This window comes from Artemia sp. Qi Xiang Cuo, chromosome 1 (assembly GCF_049724085.1).
Source record: "Artemia sp. Qi Xiang Cuo chromosome 1, ASM4972408v1, whole genome shotgun sequence".
NCBI lineage: Eukaryota > Metazoa > Arthropoda > Branchiopoda > Anostraca > Artemiidae > Artemia > Artemia sp. Qi Xiang Cuo.
Window position 1 is genome coordinate 101,143,453 of NC_142794.1, and position 12,940 is coordinate 101,156,392.

General features: G+C 35.1%; 1 protein-coding gene across 1 annotated transcript in view; it reads right to left on the reverse strand.

Annotated features, from left to right (window-relative positions):
- The window catches only part of LOC148957006 (uncharacterized), a 63,631-nt gene extending 53,531 nt beyond the window's left edge, over positions 1 to 10,100 (reverse strand). Inside the window, exons 1-2 of the mRNA XM_089097233.1 lie at positions 10,058 to 10,100; positions 3,132 to 3,375 (exon numbers count right to left, since the gene is read on the reverse strand). Of these exons, the coding sequence (XP_088953359.1) occupies positions 3,132 to 3,263 (132 nt within the window). The 5' untranslated portion in view covers positions 3,264 to 3,375; positions 10,058 to 10,100. The remainder of the gene's footprint in view (positions 1 to 3,131; positions 3,376 to 10,057) is intronic.
- Positions 10,101 to 12,940: the final 2,840 nt, after the last annotated feature.

Below are 12,940 nucleotides of genomic sequence, written 5' to 3' on the forward strand. Positions count from 1 at the left end.
TGTCCTAACTATCCATATGAAAAGAAATAAGTTACAGATCAATTCTATTTTTCAAGAAAAAATAAATATTTTCCACTTCAGTTCAGATTTTTCGCAAAGAGATGGAAAAATTTAAAATTACTGTTCTAAATTTTTCATAGAAAAGAAATAAGTTATAGATCAATTCTATTTTTCAAGAAAAAATCAATATTTTCCACTTCAGTTCAGATTTTTCTCAAAGAGATGAGAAATTTTAAATTACTGTTCTAAATTTTTGATAGAAGATAGAAAAAGTTATACGTTGATCATGAAAAGTTAACTCAAATCTGAATTTTATTAAAGAACTTACAGTTCAATTCTAATTTCTCCAGAGAAAAATAAAAATCTTCCACTTCAGTTCTTAATTTCACAAAGACACAAAGAAATTTAAAGTTCTCTTCTGAATTTTCTTAGAGAAAAGAAAAAAGTTATAGTTCAATTCTAATTTTTTTTCAAAGGAAATAAAAAATCTCCAACTTTTTAATAAACATTCTAAGCGCTTAACATGCTAACTTTTCATAAGATAATAGAAATATAACAAAGTAATGCATAAAATATTTTTATTGAAGTAACAACATGCAGTAACAACATAAAAATACAAAGTCGACCTGGGGGGATTTTCTGTTATTTTAGGTTAGCCTACGTACGCGCGCGTACGTAGGCTAACCTAACTTAACCTAACTTAACCTAACATAATTTAATCTAGCCTAACCTAACCTAACTTAAACATGGAGAGATGTTTACTACCTAACCTAGCCTAACTTAGCTAACCTAACCTAACTTACCTAACCTGACTTAACCAAACCTAATCTAACCTAACTTAATCTAGTCTAACCTAACCTAACCATACTCGCCAGAAAATCTCCCCAGGTCGACTTTGTATTTTTATGTTGTTACTACATGTTGTTACTGAAAACAAAATATGTTTAAATGTTTTCACTTTTTTTACTTAAATAATTAAAAAACTTTTTTTACTCACTTTTGTTTACCCTTTTTTTATTTTAATTAATACATATAATAATTGTTATATTTTACTGACAATTGCCGGTCATTTGTTTTTTTTTTTTTTTATTTTTTTAGTAAAGCCTAAGTTATGTTCTGGTCTTGAGAAGGCACAGGGGCTGTCAGCCCTAGTAATGTTTGTTTTTGCTCGTTTTGAGTATGTCTAGGCTATTTATTACAGATTCTGTTCGTTTTGAGTTATTTAATTGTTGATAGTGATTTGTGGTAGTTTTACCCTTGGAAGATTATTTGACTTTATTTCTGCCTATTTTTGGCTTTACAGAGCTCTTTACTTGTCTTTGAAAACTTATTGGGCGGAAAGTATTTTAAATTAATACAAATATATGACATCGTCATTCAGCCCGGGGGGGGGGCTGGGGCCCCCCTGCCCCCCCCCCCCCTTATGAGCGCCTATGGTTTCAGGCACGAACAAATTGTGTGCCACTGCGTAGAGGATATTGGGAGTCATAGAGCGAAGATGGCTTGGGAGGCAGGTGTACATGCCCACTTTGTGGGGACCACGAGGATTTTAAGAAGACTAAGTCGCTAAGGCTAGGAATAAGTGAAGATGAAAAGGTGATGTTGGGTAATGAAAAGATTGATCAGGTGCGCAGCTACACTTACCTTGGTAGTATTATTAGTAAAGATGGTGAGAGCACTGAAGATGTTAAAAGTAGAATAGCCAAGGCTCAGGGTGTTTTTTCACAGTTAAAAAAAGTTTGGAAGGATAGAAAGATAAGTCTGCAAACCAAGATTGGAATATTAGAAGCTACAGTGATGACAGTGGTCAAATATGGCTCTGAAGCATGGGCGCTCAGAAAAGCGGATGAAGATTTGCTAGATGTTTTCCAGAGAAATTGCTTAAGGATTGTTCTGGGTACCTGGCTGACTGACTGTATTTCAAACAACAAGCTATACAAAAAATGTGGTTCAATACAACTCTCTAGGGCTATAATGAAAGGAAGGATGAGGTGGCTAGAGCATGTTGTGTGGATGAAGGATGACAGATTGCCAAAGATTGTTCTTTTCGGCCAACCATCTAGGGCTCAACAGAAAGCTGGTCGTCCTCGTCTAGTGTGGGAGGACATCACAAAGAAAGATTTAAAGGAAATGGGAACTTCGTGGGTGGGTGTAAAAAGGGAGGCTTTGAATAGATTGGGATGGATGAGGAGCGTGCGTAGCTGTGTTGGCCTCAGGCGGCTTGGTGCTGTGGTGAGTTGTTAGTAGTAGTAGTTGTATGGGGATGGGCTGGAAAATTTTCAGAGTATTTCAAGGGGATGTACTACTGCTCCCAGGTATTTTGGAGACTTCTTCAGGTATTTTGGTTGTCTGGGGGATGGGATGTAAACTGCTCTGTCACCACACCAAGGGGACTTGGATGAAAAAAAAAAAAAAATTGGGTTGGATAGGCCTCCTAAAAATGGGTCAAAACTTTTTCTTCTAATTTCTTTAAAACGTATATTTGGGCATCTTTTTGTCATGATGTCATGACATGTCATGACCCCAAGTGTATGTAAAAAAGAAAACTTATGATGAGTTTGCCCATAAATAGAGCCAACAAAGGCGTCAACAAACTCTTTTCCAAAGGACTTACAAGGTCTGTCCAAAACATTTATGGTATGTTTGTTTATTTTCTAGAACTACCTTGCAAAGAACTCGTTGTCAGTTGTATTTCTTTGAGTTTTCTATGCTTGTTCTATGGCTATTCTGTTTAAATTCATGATTTGTATTTTTTTTTTGTCTAAAATTATCAAACAGAAATTTTAGCCATGGTCTGCTTCTGCTCTAATTGAATATAAGAATATTTTGATAGAGAAATTTGCTCCCAATCCTTGACGATGCTCAATCCCACCAAAAATCTTTACCTTTTCCCTTTTTTGCCCCAGATAGTGCACAACACAGAAATTTGAAAGACATGCCATACCTGCCAACCGGGAGGGGGTATATTGGTTTAAAAGACCCAGCACTCCTGAAAAATTTGGAATAAAACGCCCTTTACGTGTGTTTTCAATCCCCTCCTATCCCTTCAGGGAAAAGCTTCTAATGCCTTCCCCTCTATATAGGTCCAAATTGGGCATACCTACCATGAACAATTAATAACTGAGACTTACGTTAAGTACATTACTTCCAGAATTATTTTGTTGCTGCACAGTTTGATCTCTTATTGAATTTCTATAATTCCTGGAGGCATTACCAGCAACAGAAGGTTTCTCACACTTTTTCATTGTTGTACTTTTATTCATTTGGTCATGTTCATCACATCATGGCTTTGACAAATTTCATCAGGCCTTAACTTGTGACAAGCTTTATCATAGTTTCTGTTGTGCTTTTATTGGGTTTACATCCAGACTTTTCCTAAAAACATGCGCAAGAATTTATACAAATAGGAATTATTGTGGCAAACCATTATTTCTAAAATAAACTGCCTGAATTTTTCAACTCTCTGTTTGCCTTGAACTACTCAAGTATCATGCTTATCTGGACCATAAACAAGGCCAGGATATTTCAGCAAAGTAGACTCCATAATAGATTTACCTGCTACAACAACAGATAAAGAAGATACAGGTTTACCTTGGGTATTATAAGCAAGAAATTCAGTCTTAGCAGCATTAACATTGAGTCCTAGAAGCTTATAACCAGAAATCAAAGAATCAAAGTTTGCTGTTAAAGTAGAAAGACTCAAACTGATAAGCAGGACATCATCTGTATAGCAAATCAATCTAAGATCACAATGTATTCCACCATTAATAGTACTAGTCGCAGTGGTTGTAAGAATATTAAACATAATAGGACTTAAAATTGAACCTTGCCTGAGTCCTCTAATAAGATGTATAAGCCCAGTTAAAAACTCCTTTTCAAGTTAGACCCTGACATAACTATGGCTGCACCAATATGAAAGCAGCACAACTACAAAGGGCGTAACTCTAAAATCAATAAGAGTCAAAAATACCTATGGTTGGACTACTGAATCAAAAGCTTCTTTCATATCCACACTACATAAATATATGAGGTTTCCCAAATCCTCAGTTTTATTGCAGATATGCTTAAGTAGGTGATGAGCAAACACACAACTCAGGTGCTTACAAAAAAACAAACTGTCTATAATCTAATGTGTACTTACAAATCAATTCAGGCAGGATTTGAAAAGTATACAACACTTTGAAAGTTGGATTACATGCACAGCATTGCTTTTAGAAATAAGAAACATGTTACATTTATACAATAGAGAGTGAAGCCAATTTTTTAATATAGCATCACTTCCAGTTTCTAAATTCAAATCACAGGATCCAAAAACAGCAGAATAACAGCAAAACTGTTGCTCTTCAGGAATACCAACACTTGCTTTACTACAACTGCTATGAATATTTCTATACTGTTTCCACATCAAATTTGGATTTCTAAGAGCCTGAGCAGAGGCATGCTCAGATTTCCTAGCTTTTGGTGATCAGTGGGCAGATATTCCTCCCCCCCCCCGCACACACATATGTTGTATTTTCCCAAAATTCATCTGATAGAAATTTTAAGATGGTCATTTGTTGTTGGAGAACTGCAAAAAGGGCTCATTTGGTTGGAAATTGAAAGAGCTAGTGCCCTCTTTAATAGTCAAAAGAGATTGGAGGGCGACCAGCCCCTTCCCCCCGCCCTACACCCATAATTTCCCAAAACACTTCCAATCAAAATTTTGAGGTAGCTATTTTGTTTGACATAGTTAAGTCCAGAAATTATGTCTTTGAGGATGAGACCCCCCCGAGAGCCCTCAGGGCAAGGTTTTTGGTTATGTCTCAAGGAAACATAAGGTTTTTATGAAAAATGTGGTTGTATAAACTTCAAGAGTAAAATTTTAGAGAGAACCCCTTTTAAGAGTCAAATTTATTGGAGGGCAGCTATACCCCCACATCATATTTTACCCAAAAAAATCCAATGGAAATTTTGAGATAGCCAGTTGTTCAAAAATAGTCCAAAGATCACATAAAAAGGCCTTTGGGGTTGAAACAACACACCAGGGTCTGGGGGTAAGGGTTGTAAGTTATGCCCCAAAGGCATTTAATGTTTTTATAGCAGGGTTGGTCTTGTGAACTTTAGAGGAGGCTCATTTGATTCGAAATGCATAGTTATAATTCCATTTTAAGAGTCAAACGTGATGGAGGTAAAAAAGCCCCCCTCCCTCCCTGACATCTTCTTTTCCCCAAACACATCCCATCAAAATTGAAAGACATAGTCAAAAGAGCATATAAATATGTCTTAAGTAATCAAATATAAGGAATATTTAGGCAGAAGTTGAACTAAATCAAAACAAACTATGAGCATGTGGACGTTTGAAAAGGTGACAAAGAAACATCTCAAGAACAACTTATATTATTAAGTCAGACCTTAAAAGTAAGTTGTGGGGAATTTTGAACTAGCCCAAAGGCACCATGTGCATACTTTTAATACCACCACTATGGTTACTGTAACTGATGACACAAAGAGTACTAAGGTAAAACTCCTGGGAAGTGTTTAGGGGGAATTTCAATTAAACAAAAAACTGTATGCATGCAGGTTTCCAAAAAAGGCATATACGCAATATGATAGGGAGCACCACTCTAAGATAGCTAGAAATATCATTGAAACATTTAGAGGAGCTAATCTAAAACAAAATGAAAAATTCTAGTGTCCTTATTAAGAGTAGGAAGAGATTAGAGGATAATCAGCCCATCTATCAAGATGATTCATTTTCCAAACACATCCAGTAAAAATTTTGAGACAAGCAATGTGTTCAGTGCACTAGAACAGTCCAGAAACTATGTCTGTCTTATTGGGCATGTCAACCACCATCCCCCAATTATGCAATTTACCCATTATGCTATAAAACTAAATGCTACTTTAAAACTAAATCAAAATGCATTATGCTTGCAGTTCCCAATAAGACACTCCGTCAATATATCAAGAACCACTGGGGTATTAAGTTTCAGGTTTTGGGGCTACTTACTTTTACTACTTCTCCTCTAACAGTTTAAATAATTAAATAGAGTGTAAGTGTATCCAGGTTGTCAAAGAGCATAAATAGGATCTTTTGGGAAAAATATTTAATTTTGATTTTTCAGGTTAACTTGAGGTGGTATAAAATTAAACTAAAAAATACTATTTGTATCAGGATCAAAAAGTTGTTGAAACAGTTTCTCCTAACATACAAATAGCAAGCCAAACTATGGATTCTTATAGTAAAAAACTGACAAGAAATAAAATATTGTTAGAAAATGAACATTAGTAGGGCTGATAACACCAATGCCTTCTAAAGACCAGAACAAAATTTGCACTTTAGGCCTACTGAAAAAAAAATACATTTTCTTTTTTTTACTGAAATAAATGAAAAAAATTTAAGACCTTAAGGAATAAATATCAGTATGTGTGTATTTAACTGTCAATCTACATTCATCTTCTTCAGTAAAGCCTAAATTATGTTCTGGTCTTGAGAAGGCATGGGGGTGCAACTTTGAAGATTATTTGACTTTATTTCTGCCCATTTTTGGCTTAATGGAGCTCTTTACTTTTCTTTGAAAAACTAGTTTTTTCGGAAAAAGCTTGCAAAATTAATACAAATATAAGACAGCATCATTTAGCCAGGGGGGGGGGAGCGGGAGCCTGCTCTTTGTGCTAAAGTTTTGGCCATTTAGTTAGGACAATAAGCTTTGTTTTAAAATCATGTGTCTAAAGAGGTAGGCCTACAGGTTGTCTGAATAACAAGTTTAAGGAAGAGGGCTTGGGCCAAAGTTCCTCAGTTTCAGCCCTCCAATTATAAGAATTAAAATCACAAAATAATACTTATTTTAATGTATAACATGCCTACCATATAACAAAAGTATCTATGAGGCATATGTGGAATGGGTACTGGCTTACCAGCATCATGATTACAATTGATCTTATTGTGTGTGTAAAGACAACAAGAAGTCTGTATATATTCCACAGACTGTATAAAAGCTACACAGAATTATCAAAACAGATCTGAACAAATTAAAGAGCTATATCATTTGTTAACAAAATAATAACAAAACCAGTATTTAGATTTAAAAAAAAATTTAAAATAATTTTGTCATTTTAAATGTATATGGTACTTTAAAATTTATGACTTGTATTTTTCAAAATGTGTAATACATCATTTATTAACTATTAAAAATATAAATTTTCAAATAATGATTCCACACTATTTGGGTAAATGGGGAGGGGGACCTATGGTAGCACTAGGAAATAAAAATGTGTAGAAATTAATATTTAAAATATATCTAAGAATCGCTTAAAAACACATTAAGAAACACAAATTCACCTTCATTATAAAATTGAAATGAAGAAGAAAAATCAAGATAAATGATTAAAAAACAAAACAAGAAAAGATAAAATAACTATGTAAAAAGTAGAAATTTTATGTTTTTAAACTGTAACACATAAAGAAATACAATGTGAAATATAAAAGAAAAGCTTTTAGGAAAGCTTTGGCAACCAAAACTACCAAAAAAAGCAAACTAACAAAGCACTTCTTTTATATTTAGCTGTGTTAAAAATATAAAGGTGACTATCATTATTTGATTAGCCTTGTGTCTTTAAAATTTCATTACCCAAATGGTGTTTATTGCAGGGAAAAGGTTTACATTTGTATAGCCATTTTGTCTAACAAATAACGTGGCTGCAACTCAGACTTCTAAATAGTATCACTTGGGGGGGGAGGGGGGAGATGGCATTCTCTTCTTCTTGGTTTAGATTTTATTGTTCATTTGCAAAAGAAAATCACAATAGGTTATATTTTATCAGAAAAACAAATCAATAATTCATTGACAATGTAGCCTTTTGATTCTATTAACCATAAAATGACACCCTTTTTCTGATTATACTAGGCAATTATGCAGGGCATATTTACATATTTCTTGCAGTATTGATAAAGGATGCAGATTAATATTTATAAAGGTATTTGCCTAGGGAACTAACTGGAGAGAAGGAAACATGGGTAAATATCTACCAAATCATATCTTTTACCTATGCAAAAATGGGATACATTGTTAGTTGCCTTTTTTATGCTTTTCACGATTTTAAAAATAATTTCAATCGTGCTCTGATTTCAGCCCCCCCCCCCCCTATTCATACCCCATAAGATTGTGATGTTCTTCATTAGGGGGGGGGGTTGGGTTTAAAGTTTAAACTTACCTCCCATTTACATCAGAAACAAAATTTTCCCCCCCCCTAATGTAGAAATATATACCCTGAATTGGCATATATAGGGGGGGGGGAGGCTGAAATTCATTTCCAATAGAAATGATTATTATATTTGTAATCAGCATAAAAAAAGGCATCAAGTGGTATATTCACTTTATGCATAAGTCAATAATATGATTTGGTAGATATTTACCGAAACATGTTAAGAAAACAATTCTTACTTCATAATACACAGAATAACCATATTTAATACACTTTATATGCTGCTTTGCTATATCTAACCCCTTCCCCCCTATATGTAAATATAGCCCAAATTACATATGGTATTTTCAATGCATTTTATTACTGACAACTTGTTTTACAGGTGCACATGTTGAAAAAACTGAGACACATTGAAAGAATAGATAGGAGATATATAATTTGGGCTATATATTTGCACATCAGGGGGGAGGGGGTAAAGCATAGCAAGCTGCATGCAAAATGTGTTAACTATGATTATTCTACATTTTATGAAGTAAAAATTGTTTTATTAACATTTTTCTTTCTCTCTAGTTATTTTTCTATGCAAATACCTTTATAAAAATAAGCTAATGTAGGTATAGGCCTAATTAAGAATAAAGAAGTTGTTACAATGTCCATTGTATGGTGAGAGAGAGGAGTGGAGGTATGTACATTAAAATGTAGGTACAATTAAGAATAAATAATTTTTTACAATGTTCATTGCATGGAAGGAGGGATGGATGTAGGTAGGTTACATTAAAATTCTCTTCCCATGACACAATTTAAACTATCTGTTACTGAAAGTTTCATTTTCCTAATTCAGTACTTTCTAGGTCTAGGAAAGAGAAAATTGCTTAAACTAGGAGGTAAAATTCTACTTTAGCTACTTTTGGCTTTCTTGGAAAGGGGTCAGGTTAGGGAAATGAAACTTTCAGGGATGGGTCTACAGGCTAAAGTATGGGTCAATATATACAAAATCATATTATTGAGTTAGGACTAAAGTGAATACACCATTCAATGCGATTTTTATGCTGATTATGAATATAATAAGCATTTCTATCAGAAATGAGTTTCAGCCCCACCCCCAATATAGGCCAATTCAGGGTTAGGTTAGGTTAGGTATAGCCTATATAGGGGGGGGGGGGCTGAAATTCATTTCCAATAGAATTGCTTATTTTATTCGTATTAAGCATAAAAAAAGGCATCGAATGGTGTATTCACTTTTGTCCTAACTCAATAATATGATTTCGTAGATATTGACCAAAGTATGTCCTGGGAAGGTATTTTGAAGTACCTATCTCTACTCCTTCTCCTTCAAGAGGGTCCTGAAATTTGCCTACCTGACAAGTCTGTACCAATTAAAATTTTGACTAAACAATATTTACTTTAATTTTCAGTTACCCATTTCTTTTTCTTTGGCTTTAGTTCTGACAATGCAATTCTTGTTATTTGAGTCCTAGAATTTAAGTCATATCAAGGTTTTTTTTTCAAAATTTAGGAAATGTATTAGCATACCTTTAAAACCTTATAAATTTGAACTGATCAAAGTTGTGAAGCTGAAAACAATTTTGTTGAACTTAATTTAAGCAGAAGATCTATTTTGCAAGGTTTCACTTTTATAACACACACATTTTTAAAGGTCATCAAAGGTCAGGACCCTCTGGAGGGAGAAGGAGTGGAGGTAAGTACTTCAAAATACCTTCCCGGGACATACTTTAACCTGTAGACCCATCCATGAAAGTTTTATGTTCCTCACCCAACTCCTTTCCAGGATAGTCAAAAGTAGAATTTTACCAACTAGGATTTTACTCTATTTGTCCTTTGAATAAGAATAGAATGAAACCTGACTGAATACCATCATGAATAGCTGAAAACATGTTTTCAAGGCCCCATTTCCCATGCAAAATCTTTTTAAACATTTTGCATTATTAAGGCTGCGACCTACTGTTGAAAACTAATGAGCGCCAAAAAGATTATAGATTCCGCTAATATTCTCTTATTAAAGACTGATTCTTAACTAGGCTTATCTAACAGAAAAGAATTACCAATCATCATGGGTGCCCATATGCTGGATTTTAGGGGGGGGCTTACCTGGTCTAATCGGCACTTCCAGTGCTGGATAAATGAAATCTCAAGACAAAGGATCATAGGCAGCGCGATAGCGCTTCCTAAGTAAAGAGCGATACGGGCACAATATATTGTTTTGTTTTTTAGACCAGGGCATTTCTTATAGAAAGAAATGTCACAGGAAATTCAAAAAGAGCTCATGGAGGGCAACCAGCTCCCCCTCCCCCACTTCCCCAAACACATCCAATCAAAATTTTGAGATGGCCATTTTGTTCAGCGTAATTTAACGGTCCGGAAATTATGGCTTTGAAAATGACAACCCCCCCCCCCATCAGAGCAAGAGTTGTAAGTTATGCCCTGGGGGATATAAGGTTTTTTATAATAAGGGTGGTCGTATAAAAATCAGAGGGAACTCATTTGATTGGCAATCAGAAGTTCTACTTGCCGTTTTAACAGTCAAAAGTGATTGGAGATCAACCAGCCACCCCCCCCCCCCCGTAAATTAATCATTTCCCAAAACACATTCAATCATCATTTTTGAGATATCCATTTTGTTGACTGTAGTTGAAAGGTCCGGAAATTATGTCTTTGAGGATACCCCCCCCCATATAGCCCTCAGGGCAAGGGTTGTAAATTACGCCCTGGGGGGAATATAAGGTTTTTTTCTATAGAAATGGTGGTCGTATAAACTTCAAAGACGGCTCATTGGATTGGTAATCAGAAGCTATAGTGCTCTTTTTAAGAGTCAAAGTGATTAGAAAGCAAATACTCCCCTCCCCCCCCACCCACACGTCGTATTTCCCCAAAACATATCTGATAGAAATTTTAAGATGGCCATTTGTTGTCGTTGAAACTTCGAAAAGGGCTCAGTCGGTTGGTAATTGAAAAGGCTTGTACCCTCTTTAATAGTCAAAAGTGATTGGAGGGCAACCATCCCCATCCCACGCCTATTATTTCCCCAAACACTTCCAGTCAAAATTTCGTGATATTTATTTTGTTTGATGTAGTTTAGAAGTCCAGAAATCATGTCTTTGAGGATGAAAACACCCAACAGTCATCAGGGGAAGGGTTGTAAGGTATGACCGAGGGCATTTAAGGTTTTTGTGGAAACGGTGGTCGTATAAACTTCGGAGGGGGCTCATTGGATTGGAAATCGAAAGTTGAAGGGCCATTTTTAAGAGTCAAATTTATCAGAGGGCATCTATACTTCCCCCCACGTCATATTTCCCCCAAATGTATCTGATATAAATTTCAAGATAGCCATTTGTTCAAAAATAGTCTAAAGATCTCATAACACAGCCTTTGGGGTTGAAAGATCCCCCCAAAGTATGGGGATAAGGGTTTTAAGGTATGCCCCGGGAGTTTTAATATTTTAATGAAGAGGTGGTTTTGTGAACTTTAGAGAAGACTCATTTGATTAGAAATGCATAGTTCTAGTTCCATCTTAAGAGTCAAACGTGATGGAGAGAAAATAGCTCCTCCCCTGATATCCTCTTTTTCCCAAACACATTCGCTTGAAATTGTGAGATAGCCATTTTGTAGCCTAATAGTCCAAAGAAAATACAACAATGTCTTCAGTAATCAAATATAAGAAATATTTAGGCAGACGTTGAACTAAATCAAAACAAACTATGAGCATGTGGACTTTCAAAAAAGTGACAAAGCAATATCGCAAGAACAACTTATATTATTAAGTTAGACCTTTAAGAGTAAGCTGTGGAGGATTTTGAACTAGCCAAAAGGCACTGCGTGTATACTTTTAGTACTACAACTACAGTTACTGTAACTAATGACGCTAAGAGTATTAAGGTGAAACTTCTAGGAAGTCTTTAGGGGGCGTTCCAATTAAACGAAAGAACTACATATATGCAAGTTTTCAAAAAGCATATAAGCAATATCATAGGTAACGCCACTCTATAATAGCTAGAAATATCATTGAAACATTTAAAAAAGCTAATTCAATTCAAATTAAAAGTTTTAGGGTCCTTTCTATGAGCAAAAAGAGATTGGAGGGCAATCAGCCCGTGTCTCAAGCCGATTTATTTCCCAAACACATCTAGTCAAAATTTTGAGATAACTATTTTGTTCAGCATAGTAGAACGGTCCAGCAACTATTTCTTTAGGGATATTGGGTATGTCAACCCCCACAATTATGCAACTGGCCTATTATACTATAAAAGATAATAAAAGATCAATTGCAAAAAGCCTGTGGGCAATAGCAACACATAATGCTGTCTACAAACAAAGCTCAGAAACAAAATACAACTTTAGATAATAAAAATCAAAAGAAGAAATGGAACAGCGAAACGACTAAAAAGAAACACTCCAAGGTTCAACATTTTAACCAACAAACTCTAATCATTATAAAATTCAAATCCTAAAAACCGTAACAAGCTATCCCGTCAAACATGATTCCTTATGTTTAATCCCTAAACGGAGAAACTTGCACAACTGTTTAATAGCACATGCATTTGTTCTAGCCATTTGCTGAAATAACCAGTAACAACTCCCAAACACTCGTACAGAATATCCATTCTTTAACTCAGATAACTCTTCATACTCGGTTACAAAATGAAATAAGTTCTCATTCACACATTGGGCAAACATAAGGGCCAGCCGCCAGCATAAATTTTCCCAAAAATGTCCTCTCACCTAAATCCAAACTATCCCC